The 23523-nt window shown below is 43.8% G+C and overlaps 1 protein-coding gene across 1 annotated transcript in view; it reads right to left on the reverse strand.

Moving 5' to 3' along the window:
• Positions 1 to 926: 926 nt before the first annotated feature.
• Positions 927 to 23523, reverse strand: part of LOC139419447 (CXADR-like membrane protein) — a 122173-nt gene continuing 99576 nt past the window's right edge. The window contains exons 4-7 of the mRNA XM_071169396.1: positions 20643 to 20810; positions 16332 to 16454; positions 16043 to 16184; positions 927 to 4926 (exon numbers count right to left, since the gene is read on the reverse strand). Coding sequence (XP_071025497.1) covers positions 4572 to 4926; positions 16043 to 16184; positions 16332 to 16454; positions 20643 to 20810 — 788 coding nt within the window. The 3' untranslated portion in view covers positions 927 to 4571. The remainder of the gene's footprint in view (positions 4927 to 16042; positions 16185 to 16331; positions 16455 to 20642; positions 20811 to 23523) is intronic.

Below are 23523 nucleotides of genomic sequence, written 5' to 3' on the forward strand. Positions count from 1 at the left end.
AGATGGACATCGCTTGAGCCGCACTCAAGGGCACAACAGCACGCAGACCCCATCTGGTGTTTTCACACAGAAACCTTATGGCCAGCCGTCTACAATATGCCTTTCACCGCCCCACCAAATGTTGAGATGGAATAGTCTGTATTCTGATTAGATCTGTCGGTATGGTCTGGGTCTGAGAAACCCCAGGGGTCAAACTAGATAATGATCTGAGATATCACTATCGCTCTGTCAGAGTGACCATCGGGTTCATGGTCACCTCCCTGACCAAGGCTCTTCATCAATTGCTCAGTTTGGCTGGGCGGCCAGCTCTAGGAAGAGTCTTGGTGGTTATAAACTTCTTCCATTTAAGAATGATGGAGGCCACTGTGTTCTTGGGGACCTTCAATACTGCAGAAATAGTTTTTTTTACCCTTCCCCAGATCTGTGCCTCGATACAATCATGTCTCTGCGCTTTACAGAGATTCATTGGACCTCATGGCTTGGTTTTAACTCTGACACACACTGTCAACTGTGGAACCTTTATATAGACAGGTGTGTGCCTTTCCAAATGTCCAATCAATTGAATTTACCACAGGTGGACTCCGAGTTGTAGAAACATCTCAAGGCGTATGGAAACCGGATGCACCTGAGCTCAATTTCAAGTCTCATAGCAAAGGGTCTGAATACTTAAGTAAATAAGGTATCTGTTTTTATTTTTTATACATTTATATAAAATCTGTTTTCGCTTTGCCATTATGGGGTGTTGTGTTTAGGATTGATGAGGGAAAAAATATTTTAATACATTTTAGAATAAGGCTGTAACGTAACAAACTGTGGAAAAAGTCAAAAGGTCTGAATACTTCCGAATGCACTTTGTGTCCTACACATGCCGGCGTGTCTGAAGTAGAGAACAATCATACCAAGTGGCTATTCATCAAATGCTTTATTACAAACCAAAACAGGAATTATTCAGATATTGTACAAATATACATTTTTCACTCGAGAAGGAGGTATGTACATTTCCTTTTTGGTTTACAACAACTCAAAGTAACTGCATGACATTGTCAATCAAAGAAAATAGAGTGAGAGAGAACATTTCCCCCCTAACGCTGTTGGTGAAAAGGACTTAACGCAAGCGGGACACAGAGAGCACAGTTTAAGAAAGTGCAAAGTACTTATGATTGAATTCTTAACCCAAAGGAGTAAACTCAAAATGAACATAACTTTCCTTTTTTACAGTCATAGCATTTGTATTAACTGTAACATTTTTTTGTACAAGATGATCATTTATATATTTATATAAGCATTGAGGCAAAAATACAGTTTTGTTCTTTCTCTAGTTAAGTATCTGTGACATGCATATCCATCATTTTTCAGCTTTGGGTGGATTCTTTCGCTCTTGAACATTACACCGTATGCATGATATCAAAGATCCCATCACTCAAACCATAGTGGAGGTATTTAGTAGACAGACTAATAAATGACATCAAGAAGCAAATTTTGTACTAGTTAACCTATGGTAATGGCCTTTTGGAGTCGATACATGGTGAAAGGGCAACGTAACGCCTGTGGTTCACGTTGTTCCTATCCGCAGCATGGTTTGGAGCATTCCCATTCCTCCTGTCTGCCAAGCAAGACATTCAAACGAAAAAGGGTGGAAACCCTAATGATTCAGGACACAGAGCCCTCTGCCAGGGGAATTCACAGAGCCACTCAGATAACAGAAAAATCAATACCGGTGCGTATCCTACCCCATCAAACGGCCGTAAGAGCCACATTCAATCATCGGCCTCCCTGTATTGGCTTTTAAAGGTATAATGGGAAATTCAAAGGGGGTTGTGGTGGGTAATCAGGAGCTCTCCCTCAGGTGTCGTCCTCTCATCTCGCCACTCATCCGTCTCCTGGTTTAAAGGTGCTTTTCAACCAGCAGTGGGCAAGCTGGAAGTACTCGAGTCACAGAGACAAAATTGCTATTTTCTTTTCACTCTTTGAACTGCCCACGATCATGAAATAATCTCATCAAAAATAAGCCGACTTTACAAAATACAATTATTGATACAAACTAATCTGGGTGATTTCAACCAGGCATGAACGAAAAGCCAGGTAAATTTTGAACCTTTTTCAAGAAGTATAGACTCTCGAGTCACCCGTCCTCGTTTGAACCATTTCGGAGGCCAGAGTACGAGTGTGCTCTTATGCTCTGCACCGCTGGACGAGAAGAGCCCTCCCTCCTGCGTGATCTAAGATGAGTTTGCTGGGTTCTCCTGGAGGGCGCCACAGCATCAGTCACTCCAAATAGCTCCTGACATCTCATCCATTGCATTGCGATTGAGCCAGAATAACAGGGGTGTCTCTTTGGAGGAAGCAGTCATAACACTGAAGGACCAATGTTCTGCTGCGTCGAGGCAGAGAAGACTATCGCTAGGCAGAAGTCACGCATTTGGATCAGATGAAAGCTCAGGCAAAAGTTGACATTTAAATCAGAGAATGGTAGGGCATAATTCAACACTTTCAGCCAGGATATTTTACTGAGGTTGAGTGTTGTTTAAATTCTGTTTGGCCACCATGAAGAGACTTCACTCAAAGCTATTGTCCTTTTCATTCTGCTTGAAATGGAATCAATCTCAGGTGTACCGTAGAGTTAACCATTTTAAACTGTAAAGCTGTGTTTAATGTTTTGTGAATAATACTTTTTTTGTGGTGTATTCAATTAAAATGTGTATGTTAACCCAACGCCCTCTTTAGGATTATCATTAATGTTCTTCTATAATCACAAGATGGTGCTGAGCCAACGCATGTGATATCATATTATGATGTGTATGGCCCTTTGCTCATTATACAGAATATATTTTGTATTTTTTCAGACATAGTTCAACTGCAGGGGATTAAATGTATTGCTGCAAATCTCTGCTCATTAAAAAACAAGGATTCATCCAATGATTTTGGGCTGGAATCAATCTATATATCGCGGAAGTATTTCAAATGTAAAGGTAATTTTCTATTCAGCCGACTGTGAATGCGGTCTCCGCGAACGCGGGAACATTGCCTTTACATTTAAATGGAGCTATAACGCGGATCTTGCACGTTAGTTGGCGATACAAATTGAATCCAGCCCTTTATATACTGCACGGCATAGAACACATTCATATGTTAGTTCATTCATTTTGGATTAATGGAAATGTCCTTAACACAACACAAATTAAAACAGAAATGCCATTAACCATCTTCAACAAACATCAACTGTGGCACTTTATCGATAGGGCTTAAGTTCACCCCTTTAATAACAATCTTTAAACATTCTGAAGGAATCTGAAATAAATGAAATAGAAAAAAGGAAACGTAGAATATTAGACAATACACATTAAGCAATACATATTTCAGCCATTAATAATCCCCCATGATGACCACAGTCACATATTCCTATGGCCTTAACGCTGTCCATGAACATGGGAAGATAACGTTACATAAGTCCAGACTTGTTGAGTGTATAGTGCTGGACGCACAGGAAAGATGGGAAATCAATATTGATATCTTTCGTGTTGCTGCGAGTGACCCATGTGCAGGTGTATAGGATGACAGGTGACGTGTCTAGGTGGAGTCTCTTACTTAAGCTATATCATCTTTGTATAATCACAGGCAAACATCCCTCTTGTATCAGCATCAAACTTTCCTCCACTCTCATTGGTGTGTCAATCGATCGGTGCACCCCCTGCACCCCCTTCCTTACTAAACCAATCACCATGCCTGCTGGCCTTGGCGGGTATCCCGGAGGAGATTACATGGAGGTCTGTGATGCCAACAAAGAAGCCTGGGAGATATTGATTGGCTCGGTGTGGCAGCGTGTGTGAGTGTGGTAGGTGTGGTGCTCAGGCAAGTCCAGAGAGAGGTTTACTTTTCCTGTCTTTTTGTTTTTTTTCTCTCTTTGTCTTGTCTGCCGTCTGGTTTGTCCTGGTTGGTAGCAGGTATCAGGTGTCGTAAGACAGCCAGACACCCTCGCCTGATCTCTGCTGAGCTATGCAGCCTGTGTATCTCCTTTGTTTGATCTTTTACAGTCCTGTTTGCTCTCACTCCCTCCCTCCCTTTGTCCATAGCCCATTCCGCTTTCATGGCTCTGTCGGTTTGGTTTAAAAATACCTCAACTCTACACAGGGTCCTCCCTTTGCTCCTCTTCTTCCACCTCAGAGTATGACACACATCACTGACCTCGTCGGAGTATGATACACATCACTGACCTCGTCGGAGTATGATACACATCACTGACCTCGTCAGAGTATGATACACATCACTGACCTCGTCAGAGTATGATACACATCACTGACCTCGTCAGCAAAATCAGGCAAAAACACAATGAATGTTCTGTTGTCATGGGATATCATGCGAACAAAAGATTTCGCTCTGTATTGTTTGTACAGGAGACAAAACCTCTTACGAAAGTCTTCCCTTCGTAGAATGCACTCAATTATACTTTTAGTTGATGATATGGCTGGTTTTCACAGGGTTTCTGGGGGCAGGCTGGGTGTTGCTATCAGCTGTGTACTGGGGCTTCTTGTGTCTGTCTGTGTCTACTCCCTCCACTTCTCCCTCCCTCCCTCCTACACAGTCTGAAAGGCCTGGGTCTGGGCAGGGATCATGACCGGCGTTGCTCCCATGCGGGCCAGGTTCCCGGGGCTTAGCTTTGGGGGAGGGCTAAGCTTGGCCGGGGCTGTGCGGGGCTCAGGGGTCTTGGGGACCACCTGTGTGTAGGCAGGGGGCTGATGGGGGAAGCTGGGGGGCTGGCCGTTCTCCTTGAGGGCAGCGACGTCAGGAAGCCGGGCGCGGGGCCCCCGGGGGGCAGTGGTGTGGACCATGGACTGGGTGGAGGAGGTGCCCGAGCGGGAGCTTCCAGAACGGGACGAGGAGAGAGAGTTGGGCTTCACCAGTTTGGCTTTGGGAGCCTCCGCATCCTCCCTGAGACCGAGACAAAGACATGTGGCTCAGGACATTGAAGGATGTCACTCAATGAAACAAGATAATATTAATGAAATGACAACCTTCCGCATAATGCACAGTGAGTGAATTACAAGCACATCTATAATGGTTTAAATGCATGCATAACATATTATAACACACAACGCAACGCGTACACTACCTGTCAAACGTTTTAGAACAACTACTCTTTGGTTTTTCTTTATTTGTACTATTTTCTACATTGTAGAATAATAGTGAAGACATCAAAACTATGAAATAACACATATGGAATGTAGTAACCAAACAAGTGTTATTCTTCAAATAACCACCCTTTGCATTGATGACAGCGTTGCACACTCTTGGCATTCTCTCAACCAGCTTCATGTGGTAGTCACCTGGAATGCATTTCAATTAACAGGTGTACCTTCATTTGTGGAATTTATTTCCTTCTTAATGCATTTCAGACAATCAGTTGTGTTGTGACAAGGTAGGGGGGTATACAGAAGATAGCCCTATTTGGTAAAAGACCAAGTCTATATTATGGCAAGAACAGCTCAAATAAGCAAAGAGAAATGACAGTCCATCATTACTTTAAGACATGAAATTCAGTCAACCATCAAGCGCTATGATGAAACTGTCTCATGAGGACCGCCACAGGAATTAAAGACCCAGAGTTACCTCTGCTGCCGAAGATAAGTTCATTAGAGTTACTAGCCTCAGAAATTATAGCCCAAATAAATGCTTCACAGAGTTCAAGTAACAGTCACATCTCAACATCAACTGTTCAGAGGAGACTGTGTGAATCAGGCTTTCATGGTCGAATTGCTGCAAAGAAACCGCCAGAGGTATGGACTCGAGTCACATGACTTGGACTCGAGTCAGACTCGAGACACAAATATGATGACTTACAACTCGACTTTGACTTTAACAACAATGACTCGTGACTTGACTTGGACTTGAGCCTTATGACTCAACCTGACTTGATACCGTCCCCAAGCCCAAATATTTTAAAAAGTGTGCAGCGCATCAGCTCTTCATTTAACGGATTACAGTTTGAATCAAATAGCAGCCAATCAAATTGAGCCAGCTGGAAAAAAGTTGTACGTGGCAGTGCAGAGGAATGTCAGCGGGTGAATTCAGATGGAGCCCTTGGAAAGATGATACCCCAAGTTATTGATTTAGGATATAAAGACGATGCTGTATCAACAAAAAACAGATTGCAACTTGCAAAAAATGCAGGAAGAAAATTACAGCTGGAGGCGTAACAATTTCCAACTTGGTTCGACATTTGAAGCTACACAAATAACGGTAATATAGCCGACAGCTATATATTTTATTACATTACTGGTGTAGGCTAACGTAACATTAAATCAATGAGCCTCCACACAGTCAGTCAGTGTGGGAACGTGATCATTGCACCCAAGATTGTGCTACAACTGGCTAGGCAGTTGGTAGCCTAAATTCTGCCTGATGTTACTGCTGTTCCTACTGCTGTTCCTAAAATCATTGACATACGTTAGCCTACTGTAACCACACAGAGAGAGAGATAGAGAGAGAGTGTGTGTGTGTGTGTGTGTGTGTGTGTGTGTGTGTGTGTGTTAAGGTTGGGCTATTGTGTACAAGCCTATATCGCCCGATTGCGCCCCATAGCGATGCTCGATAGTCGATCACTATTGGGGGGGTGTGTCTTTCTCATGGCTATCCATGTATTTCCATGGAAATATAACGTTTATTTGGAAAGTAATAAATATATAGATATTTTTAAAAGCATTCATGATTTGCATAACTGTAATGTACTATTACTCTTGTTAAAAATATGAAATGGTATTACATTTGGTGAAGAGCACATTATGACTTGTTTAGGACTCAACTCAAAGTTTAGAACTTGAGACTTGACTTGATACTTGACGCTCTTGACTTGAGACTTGACTCGTACTTGCCTGTCTTGACTTGACTTGGGACTTGAGTGCTAAGACTTGAGACTTACTTATGACTTCTAAAACAATGACTTCGTCCCACCTCTGGAAACCACTACTAAAGGACACCAATAATAAATAATAAGAGACTTGCTTGGGCCAAGAAACACGAGCAATGGGCATTAGACCAGTGGAAATGTGTCCTTTGGTCTGATGAGTCCAAATTGGAGATTTTTGGTTCCAACTTCCGTGTCTTTGTGAGACACAATGTGGGTGAATGGATGATCTCTGCATGTATATTTCCCACCGTAAAGTATGGAGGAGGAAGTGTTATGGTGTGGGGGTGCTTTGCTGGTGACACTATCTGTGATTTATTTAGAATTCACGGGAGACTTAACCAGCATGGTTACCACAGCATTCTGCAGTGATACGCCATCCCATCTGGTTTGTGCTTAGTGGGACTATCATTTGTTTTTCAACAGGACAATGACCCAACACACCTCCAGGCTGTGTAAGGGCTATCTTACCAATAAGGAGAGTGATGGAGTGCTGCATCAGATGACCTTACCTCCACAATCACCCGACCTCAACCAAATTGAGATGGTTTGGGATGAGTCGGACCACAGTGTGAAGGAAAAGCAGCCAACAAGTGCTCAGCATATGTAGGAACTCCTTCAAGACTTTTGGAAAAGCATTCCAAATCAAAATCAAATCAAATCAAATTTTATTTGTCACATACACATGGTTAGCAGATGTTAATGCGAGTGTAGCGAAATGCTTGTGCTTCTAGTTCCGACAATGCAGTAATAACAAGTAATCTAACTAACAATTCCAAACTACTGTCTTGTACACAGTGTAAGGGGATAAAGAATATGTACATAAGGATATATGAATGAGTGATGGTACAGAGCAGCATAGGCAAGATACAGTAGATGGTATCGGGTACAGTATGTACAAATGAGATGAGTATGTAAACAAAGTGGCATAGTATAGTATAAAGTGGCTAGTGATACATGTATTACATAAGGATACCGTCGATGATATAGAGTACAGTATATACGTATGCGTATGAGATGAATAATGTAGGGTAAGTAACATTTATATAAGGTAGCATTGTTTAAAGTGGCTAGTGATATATTTACATCATTTCCCATCAATTCCCATTATTAAAGTGGCTGGAGTTGAGTCAGTGTCAGTGTGTTGGCAGCAGCCACTCAGTGTTAGTGGTGGCTGTTTAACAGTCTGATGGCCTTGAGATAGAAGCTGTTTTTCAGTCTCTCGGTCCCAGCTTTGATGCACCTGTACTGACCTCGCCTTCTGGATGATAGCGGGGTGAACAGGCAGTGGCTCGGGTGGTTGATGTCCTTGATGATCTTTATGGCCTTCCTGTGACATCGGGTGGTGTAGGTGTCCTGGAGGGCAGGTAGTTTGCCCCCGGTGATGCGTTGTGCAGACCTCACTACCCTCTGGAGAGCCTTACGGTTGAGGGCGGTGCAGTTGCCATACCAGGCGGTGATACAGCCCGCCAGGATGCTCTCGATTGTGCATCTGTAGAAGTTTGTGAGTGCTTTTGGTGACAAGCCGAATTTCTTCAGCCTCCTGAGGTTGAAGAGGCGCTGCTGCGCCTTCTTCACGATGCTGTCTGTGTGAGTGGACCAATTCAGTTTGTCTGTGATGTGTATGCCGAGGAACTTAAAACTTGCTACCCTCTCCACTACTGTTCCATCGATGTGGATAGGGGGGTGTTCCCTCTGCTGTTTCCTGAAGTCCACAATCATCTCCTTAGTTTTGTTGACGTTGAGTGTGAGGTTGTTTTCCTGACACCACACTCCGAGGGCCCTCACCTCCTCCCTGTAGGCCGTCTCATCGTTGTTGGTAATCAAGCCTACCACTGTTGTGTCGTCCGCAAACTTGATGATTGAGTTGGAGGTGTGCGTGGCCACGCAGTCGTGGGTGAACAGGGAGTACAGGAGAGGGCTCAGAACGCAACCTTGTGGGGCCCCAGTGTTGAGGATCAGCGGGGAGGAGATGTTGTTGCCTACCCTCACCACCTGGGGGCGGCCCGTCAGGAAGTCCAGTACCCAGTTGCACAGGGCGGGGTCGAGACCCAGGGTCTCGAGCTTGATGACGAGCTTGGAGGGTACTATGGTGTTGAATGCCGAGCTGTAGTCGATGAACAGCATTCTCACATAGGTATTCCTCTTGTCCAGATGGGTTAGGGCAGTGTGCAGTGTGGTTGAGATTGCATCGTCTGTGGACCTATTTGGGCGGTAAGCAAATTGGAGTGGGTCTAGGGTGTCAGGTAGGGTGGAGGTGATATGGTCCTTGACTAGTCTCTCAAAGCACTTCATGATGACGGATGTGAGTGCTACGGGGCGGTAGTCATTTAGCTCAGTTACCTTAGCTTTCTTGGGAACAGGAACAATGGTGGCCCTCTTGAAGCATGTGGGAACAGCAGACTGGTATAGGGATTGATTGAATATGTCCGTAAACACACCGGCCAGCTGGTCTGCGCATGCTCTGAGGGCGCGGCTGGGGATGCCATCTGGGCCTGCAGCCTTGCGAGGGTTAACACGTTTAAATGTCTTACTCACCTCGGCTACTACAGGTGAAGCCATTTCCGGTCACAACTTGCAGACTTGTTTACGTGTTGCTGTGCGTTTTGTTGCCAACCTTACTTTGCTACCTGACAACTTAACGTTTTTTACTTTTTAATTACCGTTTATATTTTTGGTTTTCCCTCAATTATTGTAATTTTTTTTTCATTCAATTTTTTCACTCCGGACGCTTTATCTGGACATGGTTCGTCAGGACCTCCACCAGCCGAAGCTAAGTAGTAACATTAACATGATGCCTTCTAATTGCAGTCGCTGTACTCGTAATATACAGGAGAACGATCGCCTTACGACGAGGATAGCTGTGCTACAAGCCCACCTTCAGATGCAATCGTTAGGCAAGGGTCATTTCAGTGTAGGAAAGGATGAAACAGTGTCTGTGCCACCAGTAAGTACAGATAGTAACGTTAGTATAAATCCCCTCGCACGGTCCCCGCAGCAGGACAACTTCCTCACAGTTTCTGGAGGGAAATGCTGTAGGAATGCTCAACCGGTGTCGCTCATTCAGCCGACAGAAACTTTCAACCGGTTTTCCCCATTAAGCAACGAGTCGGAGTCAGAGGCCGAGCCTGCTCTTGTCTCTACTCCTCCCGTTACGGGGTCTGAGACGCCGAAGCTTCCCACCATTTAGCTCTGACAAATTGAAAACTCTAGTCATTGGCGACTCCATTACCCACAGTATTAGACTTAAAACGAATCATCCAGCGATCATACACTGATACCAGGGGTCAGGGCTACCGACGTTAAGGCAAATCTGAAGATGGTGCTGGCTAAAGCTAAAACTGGCGAGTGTAGAGAGTATAGGGATATTGTTATCCACGTCGGCACCAACGATGTTAGGATGAAACAGTCAGATCACCAAGCGCAACATAGCTTCAGCGTGTAAATCAGCTAGAAAGATGTGTCGGCATCGAGTAATTGTCTATGGCCCCCTCCCAGTTAGGGGGAGTGATGAGCTCTACAGCAGAGTCTCACAACTCAATTGCTGGTTGAAAACTGTTTTCTGCCCCTCCCAAAAGATAGAATTAGATCATTGACCCTCTTTCTGGGACTCACCCACAAACAGGACCAAGCCTGACCTGCTGAGGAGTGATGGACTCCATCCTAGCTGGAGGGGTGCTCTCATCTTATCTACCAACATAGACAGGGCTCTAACTCCTCTAGCTCCACAATGAAATAGGGTGCAGGCCAGGCAGCAGGCTGTTAGCTAGCCTGCCAGCATAGTGGAGTCTGCCACTAGCACAGTCAGTGTAGTCAGCTCAGCTATCCCCATTGAGACTGTGTCTGTGCCTCGACCTAGGTTGGGCAAAACTAAACATGGCGGTGTTCACCTTAGCAATTTCACTAGGATAAAAACCTCCTCCATTCCTGTCATTATTGAAAGAGATCATGATACATCACATCTCAAAATAGGGCTACTTAATGTTAGATCCCTTACTTCAAAGGCAATTATAGTCAATGAACTAATCACTGATCATAATCTTGATGTGATTGGCCTGACTGAAACATGGCTTAAGCCTGATTAATTTACTGTGTTAAATGAGGCCTCACCTCCTGGCTACACTAGTGACAATATCCCCCGTGCATCCCGCAAAGGTGGAGGTGTTGCTAACATTTACGATAGCAAATTTAAATTTACACAAAAAAAAAGACGTTTTCATCTTTTGAGCTTCTAGTCATGAAATCTATGCAGCCTACTCAATCACTTTTTATAGCTACTGGCCCCTCCTGGGCCATATACAGCGTTCCTCATTGAGTTCCCTGAATTCCTATCGGACCTTGTAGTCATAGCAGATAATATTCTAATCTTTGGTGACTTTAATATTCACATGGAAAAGTCCACAGACCCACTCCAAAAGGCTTTCGGAGCCATCATCGACTCAGTGGGTTTTGTCCAAGATGTCTCTGGACCCACTCACTGTCACAGTCATACTCTGGACCTAGCTTTGTGCCATGGAATAAATGTTGTGGATCTTAATGATTTTCCTCATAATCCTGGACTATCGGACCACCATTTTATTACGTTTGCAACTGCAACAAATAATCTGCTCAGACCCCAACCAAGGAACATCAAAAGTCGTGCTATAAATTCACAAACAACTCAACGATTGATTGATGTTCTTCCAGACTCCCTCTGTCTACCCAAGGACGCCAGAGGACAAAAATCAGTTAACCACCTAACTGAGGAACTCAATTTAACCTTGCGCAATACCCTAGATGCAGTTGCACCCCTAAAAACTAAAAACATTTCTCATACGAAACTAGCTCCCTATTATACAGAAAATACCGAGCTCGGAAGCAAGCTTCCAGAATATTGGAACGGAAATGGCGCCACACCAAACTGGAAGTCTTCCAATTAGCTTGGAAAGACAGTACCGTGCAGTATCGAAGAGCCCTTACTGCTGCTCGATCGTCCTATTTTTCCAACTTAATTGAGGAAAATAAGAACAATCTGAAATTCCTTTTTGATACTGTCGCAAAGCTAAATAAAAAGCAGCATTCCCCAAGAGAGGATGGCTTTCACTTCAGCAGTAATACATTCATGAACTTCTTTGAGGAAAAGATCATGATTATTAGAAAGCAAATTACAGACTCCTCTTTAAATCTGCGTATTCCTTCAAAGCTCAGTTGTCCTGAGTCTGCACAACTCTGCCAGGACCAAGGATCAAGAGAGATGCTCAAGTGTTTTAGTACTATATCCCTTGACACAATGATGAAAATAATCATGGCCTCTAAACCTTCAAGCTGCATACTGGACCCTATTCCAACTAAACTACTGAAACAGCTTTTTCCTGTGCTTGGCCCTCCTATGTTGAACATAATAAACGGCTCTCTATCCACCGGATGTGTACCAAACTCACTAAAAGTGGCAGTAATAAAGCCTCTCTTGAAAAAGCCAAACCTTGAACCAGAAAATATAAAAAACTATCGGCCTATATCGAATCTTCCATTCCTCTCAAACATTTTTGAAAAGGCTGTTGCGCAGCAATTCACTGCCATCCTGAAGACAAACAATGTATACGAAATGCTTCAGTCTGGTTTTAGACCCCATCATAGCACTGAGACTGCACTTGTGAAGGTGGTAAATGACCTTTTAACGGCATCAGACCGAGGCTCTGCATCTGTCCTCGTACTCCTAGACCTTAGTGCTGCTTTTGATACCATCGATCACCACATTCTTTTGGAGAGATTGGAAACCCAAATTGGTCTACACGGAGAAGTTCTGGCCTGGTTTAGATCTTATCTGTCGGAAAGATAGCAGTTTGTCTCTGAATGGTTTGTCCTCTGACAAATCAACTGTAAATTTCGGTGTTCCTCAAGGTTCCGTTTTAGGACCACTATTGTTTTCACTATATATTTTACCTCTTGGGGATGTCATTCGAAAACATAATGTTAACTTTCACTGCTATGCGGATGGCACACAGCTGTACATTTCAATGAAACATGGTGAAGCCCCAAAATTGCCCTCGCTAGAAGCATCAGACATAAGGAAGTGGATGGCCTCAAACTTTCTACTTTTAAACTCGGACAAAACAGAGATGCTTGTTCTATATCCCAAGAAACAAAGAGATCTTCTGTTGAATCTGACAATTAATCTTAATGGTTGTACAGTTGTCTCAAATAAAACTGTGAAGGACCTCGGCGTTACTCTGGACTCTGATCTCTCTTTTGAAGAACATATCAAGACTGTTTCAAGGACAGCTTTTTCCATCTATGTAACATTGCAAAAATCAGAAATTTTCTGTCCAAAAATGATGCAGAAAAATGAATCCATGTTTTTGTCACTTCTAGGTTAGACTACTGCAATGCTGTACTTTCCGGCTGCACGGATAAAGCACTAAATAAACTTCAGTTAGTGCTAAATACGGCTGCTAGAATCCTGACTAGAACCAAAAAATTTGATCATATTACTCCAGTGCTAGCCTCCCTTCACTGGCTTCCTGTCAAGGCAAGGGCTGATTTCAAGGTTTTACTGCTAACCAACAAAGCATTACATGGGCTTGCTCCTACCTATCTCTCTGATTTGGTCCTGCCGTACATACCTACACGTACGCTACGGTCACAAGACGCAGGCCTCCTAATTGTCCCTAGAATTTCTAAGCAAACAGCTGGAGGCCGGGCTTTCTCCTATAGAGCTCAATTTTTATGGAATGGTCTGCCTACCCATGTGAGAGACGCAAACTCGGTCTCAACCTTTTAAGTGTTTACTGAAGACTCATCTCTTCATATGATTGAGTGTAGTCTGGCCCAGGAGTGTGAAGGTGAATGGAAAGGCTCTGGAGCAACGAACCGCCCTTGCTGTCTCTGCCTGGCCGGTTCCCCTCTTTCCACTGGGATTATCTGCCTCTAACCCTATTACAGGGGCTGAGTCACTGGCTTACTAGGGCTCTTTCATACCGTCCCTAGGAGGGGTGCGTCACTTGAGTGGGTTGAGTCACTGATGTGATCTTCCTGTCTGGGTTGGCGCCCCCCCTTGGGTTGTGCCGTGGCGGAGATCTTGGTGGGCTATACTCTGCCTTGTCTCAGGATGGTAAATTGGTGGTTGAAGATATCCCTCTAGTGGTGTGGGGGATGTGCTTTGGCAAAGTGGGTGGGGTTATATCCTACCTGTTTGGCCCTGTCCGGGGGTGTCATCAGATGGGGCCACAGTGTCTCCTGACCCCTCCTGAATCAGCCTCCAGTATTTATGCTGCAGTAGTTTATGTGTCGGGGGGCTAGGGTCAGTTTGTTATATCTGGAGTACTTCTCCTGTCCTATCCGGTGTCCTGTGTGAATTTAAGTATGCTCTCTCTAATTCTCTCTTTCTTTCTCTCTCTCGGAGGACCTGAGCCCTAGGACCATGCCTCAGGACTAACTGACATGATGACTCCTTGCTGTCCCCAGTCCACCTGGCCGTGCTGCTGCTCCAGTTTCAACTGTTCTGCCTGTGATTATTATTATTTGACCATGCTGGTCATTTATGAACATTTGAACATCTTGGCCATGTTCTGTTATAATCTCCACCCGGCACAGCCAGAAGAGGACTGGCCACCCCACATAGCCTGGTTCCTCTCTAGGTTTCTTCCTAGGTTTTGGCCTATCTAGGGACTTTTTCCTAGCCACCGTGCTTCTACACCTGCATTGCTTGCTGTTTGGGGTTTTAGGCTGGGTTTCTGTACAGCACTTTGAGATATCAGCTGATGTACGAAGGGCTATATAAATACATTTGATTTGAAGCTGGTTGAGAGAATGCCCAGAGTGTGCAAAGCTGTCATCAAGACAAAGTGTGGCTATTTTAATCTCAAAATAAAATATATTTTGATTTGTTTAATACTTTTTTTGGTTACTACATGATTCCATTTATGTTCCATTTGTGTTATTTCATAGTTTTGATGTCTTCACTATTATTATACAATGTTGAAAATAGTAAAAATAAAGAAAAAACATTGAATGAGTAGGTGTTCTAAAACTTTTGGCCGGTAGTGTATGTCTGCATCCATTATGAACTTGTACGTCTTCATATAAAATTGATGTGTTCTTTGCAGTAACAGCAGTAGCTGACCAAATACATGGTACTCTGAATGACAGAATAACTGGTATCCCCTTCTTACAATGAACCCTAGTTAGATCAGGTAAGGACAGCACCTCATCGACATGCACTTAATTGTCACTACTTCATTAGCAACCCCTCACCTTCTCTAATTAAACATGAGTTTGATATGTGTCGCCGCTAATGCTCCATATGTCAACAGGACAGAAATGACTGTCAGCTACGCGACTCTTCCCCTTGCTATGCCACTCCATTATTGGTAGGCAGCCATCCCCATGTGCCTGCAGAATTCAGCCCAGCACTGGCTCCGCTATCGCCAAAAAATAGCTGCTGTTGTAACAAGCACTGCCAGCAGGCAGCAGACAAAATTTAGGACGCTCCGAGGGATGGGAAGAACCTGCTCCGAGGAATGGGGAGGAACCTGCTCTGAGGGATGAGAAGGAACCTGCTCTGAGGGATGGGGAGGAACCTGCTCTGAGGGATGTGGAGGAACCTGCTCTGAGGGATGGCGAGGAACCTGCTCTGAGGGATGGGGAGGAACCTGCAGGCTGAAGAAGGGATGCTACACAGGCTGGAGAGAGGATGCTACACAGGCTGGAGAGAGGATGCTACACAGGCTGGAGAGAGGATGCTACACAGGCTGGAGAGAGGATGCTACACAGGCTGGAGAGGGGATGCTACACAGGCTGGAGAAGGGATGCTACACAGGCTGGAGAGGGGATGCTACACAGGCTGGAGAGGGGATGCACACAGGCTGGAGTGAGGATGGTACACAGGCTGGAGAGGGGATGCTACACAGGCTGGAGAGGGGATGCACACAGGCTGGAGAGAGGATGGTACACAGGCTGGAGAGCGGATGCTACACAGGCACTGAGAGTGAAGTCAAGTCCCTTTTTGTACCAACTAGGTGACGTTTGTTCCCACCCCATCTGTTTATGTATTTACTTTTTGTTATTTTTGATTCAATATGTTCTGTGTTTTTGTCTATCTGCAAATTACCTTAACTAACCTAAATCTCTGTGTGTGTGTGTGTGTGTGTGTGTGATTGTGTGTACCTGATCTCGTTAGGGGTCTCCTCCTCCTCGTATTTCTTCTTCTCCTTCTTGCGGAACACCAGCCAAATAATGAGAATGATGAGGAGGACACCGAAGGACACGCCCACCACGGCGCCCGCCACCACACCCATGCCCCGCACATCTAAAATGTACACAAAGATGAATATGGTTCACAGGTTGAAAGAATGGGATAGCTATTACTGTCCTACAGATCATCTTTGGTAACCCTAATGGGGTTATAATATGAGACGTGTGTACGTGGGTGTTGGTTATAGCCTGGGTTACTCACAGTGCATCTTGACCTCTACGGTGCAGCTCTCCTCTCCCACATCATTGCTGGCGGTACATTTATACACCCCAGCACTCTCCTTGGTCAGGTTCCTCAGTGTCACTATCTCTGAGTTTTTCAAATCTTACACGAGAACAGAACAAGGTCAAATTCAAATAAAATTGTATTTGTCACATGTTTCGTGTAGACTAAGGCCCAGATTCAATCAGATCAAGCGTTACCGGAGATAGCAGACAGCCACATAGTGAGTGTTTTGGAGGTGGAACTGTGTTGGAGCTGTCAAATCGGTGATCAGCTCCTCTTGTGATCATTGTCACAAAGCCACACCCCCCCACTCAAATTAGAAATTCAGAACGAGAAAGTGTAGGCAATATAGAAATAATACATTTTTCAAATAAATTGAAAAATCATGAAAATAAATAATGAGGGTTTCTATCATCCTAATGGAGGTGTAGATTACATCTATCATCCTAATAGAGGTGTAGATTACATCTCATGTTTCAAATGTATAAACAAGGCTGCATGGGAATTCTGTTAATACGACTCGGTGCAGCCAAAGGTAATGTCTGCTGTATGTAAACTCAGCAAAAATAGAAACGTCCTCTCACTGTTAACTGCGTTTATTTTCAGCAAACTTAACATGTGTAAATATTTGTATGAACATAAGATTCAACAACTGAGACATAAACTGAACAAGTTCATGTGACTAACAGAAATGGAATGTGTCCCTGAACAAGGGGGGGGGGGGGGTAAATTCAAAAGTAACAGTCTTGTGGCCACCAGCTGCATTAAGTACTGCAGTGCATCTCCTCCTCATAGACTGCACCAGATTTGCCAGATCTTGCTGTGAGATGTTACCCCACTCTTCCACCAAGGCACCTGCAAGTTCCCGGACATTTCTGGGGGGGAATGACCCTAGCCCTCACCCTCCGATCCAACAGGTCCAAGACGTGCTCTATGGGATTGAGATCCGGGCTCTTCGCTGGCCATGACAGAACACTGACATTCCTATCTTGCAGGAAATCACTCACAGAACAAGCAGTATGGCTGGTGGCATTGTCATGCTGGAGGGTCATGTCAGGATGAGCCTGCAGGAAGGGTACCACATGAGGGAGGAGGATGTCTTCCCTATAATGCACAACGTTGAGATTGCCTGCAATGACAACAAGCTCAGTTCGATGATGCTGTGACACAACGCCCCAGACCATGACGGACCCTCCACCTCCAAATCGATTCCGCTCCAGAGTACAGGCCTCGGTGTAACACTCATTCCTTCGTCAATAAACACAAATCCGACCATCACCCCTGGTGAGACAAAACCATGACTCGTCAGTGAAGAGCACTTTTTGCCAGTCCTGTCTGGTCCAGTGACGGTGGGTTTGTGCCCAAAGGTGACGTTGTTGCCGGTGATTTCTGGTGAGGACCTGCCTTACAACAGGCCTACAAGCCCTCAGTCCAGCCTCTCTCAGCCTATTGCGGACAGTCTGAGCACTGATGGAGGGATTGTGCGTTCCTGGTGTAACTTGGACAGTTGTTGTTGCCATCCTGTACCTGTCCCGCAGGTGTGATGTTCGGATGTACTGATACTCTGCAGCTGTTGTTACACGTGGTCTGCCACTGCAAGCACAAACAGCTGTCCGTCCTGTCTCCCTGTAGCGCTGTCTTAGGCGTCTCACAGTACGGACAATGCAATTTATTGCCCTGGCCAGATCTGCAGTCCTCATGCCTCCTTGCAACATGCCTAAGGCACGTTCTCGCAGATGAGCAGGAACCCTGGGCATTTTTCTTTTGGTGTTTTTCAGAGTCAGTAGAAAGGTCTCTTTAGTGTCCTAAGTTTTCATAACTGTGACCTTAATTGTCTACCGTCTGTAAGCTTTTAGTGTGTTAATGACCGTTTCACAGGTGCATGTTCATTCATTGTTTATGGTTCATTGCACAAGCATGGGAAACACTGAAGATCTGTGAAGTTATTTGGATTTTTACGAATTATCTTTGAAAGACAGGGTCCTAAAAAAGGGGCGTTTATTTTTTGCTGAGTTTATAATGCCGGGAGCCACTTGTGGATTTGACAGCTCTAACTCCAAAACATCCACTATGCAGATGTCCTCTAAAGCAGATCTGATTGAATAGAGTCCTAACAATGCAGAGTTAAGATAAAACATTGAAATAGAAATACGAGGAATAAATACACCGTGAATAACGAGTAAAAAAGAACATGGCTAATACAGGGAGTACCAGTACCGAGTCGATGTAACTAAGGTAGCTATGTACAATACATATAGGTAGGGGTAAAGTGACATAGTGTAACAGTATAACTTTAGACCGTCCCCTCTGAGGGTCCCCGTCCCCAGGGACCCTCTGCACACATCAACAACAGTCACCCACGAAGCATCGTTACCCATCGCTCCACAAAAGCCGCGGCCCTTGCACAGCAAGGGGAACCACTACTTCAAGGTCTCAGAGCAAGTGACGTCACCGATTGAAACACTATTTAGCGCGCACCACCCCGTTACAATAGCAACAGAATAGATAATAGACAGTAGCAGCAGTGTGTGAGTGTGTGTGGGTAAAATAGTTGGTGCAAAATGGGGTCAATGCAGCTAGTCCGGGTAGCCATTTGATTAGTTATTTAGTAGTCTTGTTATGCAGTCTTATAGCTTGGGGTTAGAAGCTGTTCAGGTTCCTGTTGGTTCCAGACTTGGTGCACTGGTACCGCTTGCCGTGCGGTAGCAAAGAGAACAGTCTATGGCTTGGGGGCTGAAGTTTTTTTGGGACTTTTTTGGGCCTTCCTGTAGCGCCTTGCGGTCGGGTGCCTTGCAGTTGCCATACCAAGCGGTGATGCAGTCAGTCAAGATGCTCTCAATGGTGCAGCTGTTTAACTTTTTGAGGATCTGAGGGCCCATGCCAAATCTTTTCAACCTCCTGAGGGGGAGAGGTGCTGAGATGCCCTCTTCACAACTGTGTGGGTGTGTGTGGACCATGATAATTCCTTAGTGATGTGGACACAAAGGAACTTTTAGTTCCCAACTGACTCCACAACAGCCCCATCGTTGTGGATGGGGGTGTGCTCACCCCTCATTTCCTGTATGCCACAATCAGCTCCCTTATCTTGCTGACGTGGAGGGAGAGGTTGTTGTCCTGGCATCACACTGCCAGGTCTCTGACCTCCTCCCTATAGGCTATCTCATCGTCGTCGGTGATCAGTTGTACCACCGTTGTGTCGTCAGCAAACTTGATGATGGTATTGGAGTCGTGGGTGAACCGGGGGTACAGGAGGGGACTTAGCACACACCCCTGTGGGGCCCCGTGTTGATGGTCAGCGTTGCAAAGGTGTTGTTTCCTACCCTTATTACCTGGTGGCGGTCCGTCAGGAAGTTCAGGATACAGTGAGGTACAGTGATTGTGATGCAATTTAAAGCTTTTTTTCAACTATCAAATTCAGAAACACTATTGCAAGTGATGGTTATGTGGAGAGTGTTTGAACTTTGAACAATCATCGGATACATCAAATTAGATATTTTAAGAAAAATAGTGATAGATAATAATGGAAATGTATAAAGTTAAACTAATTCAGTGACCAAACCATGATCCAAACCATGGTGTCTCTTTTACATTTTCCTGCAAGGTCCCTTTCATAATGTTTCTTCGCATGTGTGGCTCAGTTGGTAGAGCATGGCGCTTGCTATGCCAGGGTTGTGGGTTTTATTCCCACGGGGGACCAGTATTAAAAATGTATGCACTCACTCTGGATAAGAGCATCTGCTAATTGACTAAAACATTGTAATTGTAAAAAATGAATAGTACTGTTCCCAGTTATAGACCGATTTTTTACCAAAACTATTCAATAAAGAACAGAAATTCATAGGGCGTCGGGCTGGTGTTTGATTTGGGATTGGTAAACTCAATCCTTTGCTGTGACAGATGGGAATGGACAGTTTCCCAGAACAAGTAGGAGTGCTATTGACTAAGAACTTGGCCGAGTCTGCATGTGAGAAATTACTCTACCAACACTTGTCACTAACGCTAACTGGACATGTGAACAAGGTCAAACAAGGATACTGGATACTATTTGCATTGAAATTGGTCTGGCATTCTGACACACACTTTCATTATGTAAAGTACAGTATGTTCTGTCCCAAAAGTCCTTAAAGGGGATCTGGAAATTACTCAATGTTTTCATCTCAAGTAGGAAATCTTAGTTGGAGTTTAATTTAGTGTATGACTTATGACAGACTTGTCATTATGTCTTGAAGGCACAGGAAATACATCCAACACACACACAGAGAGCCTGCAGTGGACTAGAGGGCTTACCTATGAGGGCCAGTGGGGGCAGCTTTCCCACGTACTTGCCCTTGTCCAGCAGCCTCTCCCATTTGTAGTTTATGGGGTCAGAGCCATCTGTAGACTTACAGCTCATCTTAACATCACTACCCTCCAACAGCCGGCCCTCCATCCAACACCGCGGCTTAGACGGCTTCACTGGGGACAGAGAGAAAGAGAGAGACAAACACACACATTTTTGTATTAGATAATAACAGGTTCATATTTCCCACAACATACCTTTAAAATAACTAAAAAATAATCCAATGATTTCTTGGACTTAAATGAAAGTGCACCTAAAATAAAACAACAGTGATCTTATGTAATGGTTCAGGTACTGTATAAAAAGGACGAGAAGGTACATTAGAAGGTGTGAGTATTGTCAGAATGAGGGCTGCTGTAGTTCCACTGGTGGTGCTGCTGTGTGTGTCTGGGGCATCATGGGCTCAGGGAGGAGGGTAGTTTTGATCCAATTAAGACTAATGTAATGGAGGCCAGGGAGACAGACAGTGAGAGAGAGGTGGAGGAACTGAAAAGGCATAATGCAGGTGAGAATACAAAAAATTCTATAACAGTATGTTGTTACAATTATGCTCTTCAGAAACCAATTACAAACAAGGCTAAATTATTAATTAGAATAATGTATTCTTAATAAGATCCTCTTAGATGTAAAGTCCCCTGTGTGGTTCTGGTACCTGTGTGGTTCTATACCTGTTTGTCTGTTGCCAGTTCGTCTTGTCAGGTCTTACCACCATCTTCCTTTTTCTCAAGTTCTGTTCGCTAGTTTACCCTGTCCTGCCCCCGAGCCTGCGGGTTAACTTCCTGTTCAGGGGCAGAATGACACCTTGTCAGCTCGGGGGTTTGAACTTGCAATCTTCCGGTTACTAGTCCAACACTCTAACCACTAGGCTACCCTGCCGCCCCAGCAGTTAATATATTATTATATAGTATGTCTGTGATAAATAATTATCAAACAAATATCTTGTAATATTGCATATTTTACTGTAGTAATAACATGTTTAGTGTGAGAAAAGTGATTTAGAACCAGTTAAATGTAATCAAATGTAATCTACGTAATCTCCAAAAGTAATTATTTATCATGAGAGGGCCATAAAAAATAACTAGTAATGCAGGATACTCCATGAAAAGATAAAATCTCACCAGGCAGTTAACCCACTAGGCCGTCATTGAAAATAAGAATTTGTTCTTAACTGACTTGCCTAGTTAAATAAAGGTCAAATTAAAATGATAAAATGTGATATTATGTATTTCCTATTCAACAAAACTGTATGAATAAGGCCGTCATACAGAATCATTAAAAACATTCATTAAGCACTATATGTCTGTCATTACTGAGTGGTTACAGCAGTATAAAGTAATCTACCAATATCAAATTAGCAATAATGAACGAGTTGACTGGTGCATCACTGACAAGTCTGAGGTCATAGAATCTCTACATAGAATAGAATCTCTATATACTATATAGACCAACCAGCATGTTAAGTCTCTAGACTAGAACTGTATGTACATGAACCAGTGGTTCTGTTGTATTTTTGGTACACAGGTTCTCTCACAATAACTCCACAACATATCTCCCTATGAACAAACTTGATCAAGCACACATACACATTTAAACCATGTTTGAGAAATTCCATTTTTATTAGTGCAGTTTAAAAGGGTAATTTAGTACAAGACTAGGTTTAAAGGGATGACATAATGCCCACTGGATGATGTCATTGGAAACACTTTTTTTCCGTCTACATTTTTTTAATACAAAACATAGAAAGCCAACGTTTTCACATTTGATGTTGGGTTGGTGCTGGAGATGATGAATATGAGGTTGAAAATTGGTGACAATTTCCATTTCATGTATGTCTGGGAGACCGCTCCAGAATGTTCAACTGGATACTGATGAGTTTTCTGACATAAATTATGTTATTTTCAACAGTGCTTAAATGTGTGGATGAGAGACCAAACATATTTATTTCCACTAATAAATACATAACAATTTGACAATGTCTCTGTCCTTTCTATGTGCTTCCAGATTTATATATTGTAACAACTTTATAGAACCAGATATCAATACATACAGACACTGTATTCCTCCAAAAATCTACAGTATCTTGTCCATATACATTGCTGACAATGAAAGTAATTAAGTGTTAGCCATTCAGTTATTTAAAATGCGTACTTCTTTACAGTTCCAATACATCTCCAATATCAATAGCCCAGTAAAATGGTATACTATAAATACAAAAGTATGCGGATAGCCCGTCAAATGAGTGGATTCGGACATTTCAACCACACCCGTTACTGACAGGTGTATAAAAATCGAGCACACAGCCATGTAATCTCCATAGACAAACATTGGCAGTAGAATGGCCTTACTGAAGAGCTCAGTGACTTTCAACGTGCCACCATCATAGGATGCCACCTTTGGAACAAGTCAGTATATCAAATTTCTGCCCTGTAGAGCTGCTCCGGTCAACTGTAAGTACTGTTAACCTGTTAGAGCTCTAGGGGCGCTATTTCATTTTTGGATAAAAAACGTTCCCGTTTTAAGCGCGATATTTTGTCACGAAAAGATGCTCGACTATGCATATTCTTGACAGTTGTGGAAAGAAAACACTCTGAAGTTTCAGAATCTGCAAAGATTTTGTCTGTAAGTGCCCCAGAACTCATTCTACAGGCGAAACCAAGATGATGCATCACCCAGGAATTAGCAGAATTTCTGAAGCTCTGTTTTCCATTCTCTCCTTATATGGCTGTGATTGCGCAACGAATGAGCCTACACTTTCTGTCGTTCGCCCAAGGTCTTAGCAGCATTGTGACGTATTTGTAGGCATATCATTGGAAGATTGACCATAAGAGA

The sequence above is a fragment of the Oncorhynchus clarkii genome, chromosome 10, assembly GCF_045791955.1.
Source record: "Oncorhynchus clarkii lewisi isolate Uvic-CL-2024 chromosome 10, UVic_Ocla_1.0, whole genome shotgun sequence".
Taxonomy (NCBI): domain Eukaryota; kingdom Metazoa; phylum Chordata; class Actinopteri; order Salmoniformes; family Salmonidae; genus Oncorhynchus; species Oncorhynchus clarkii.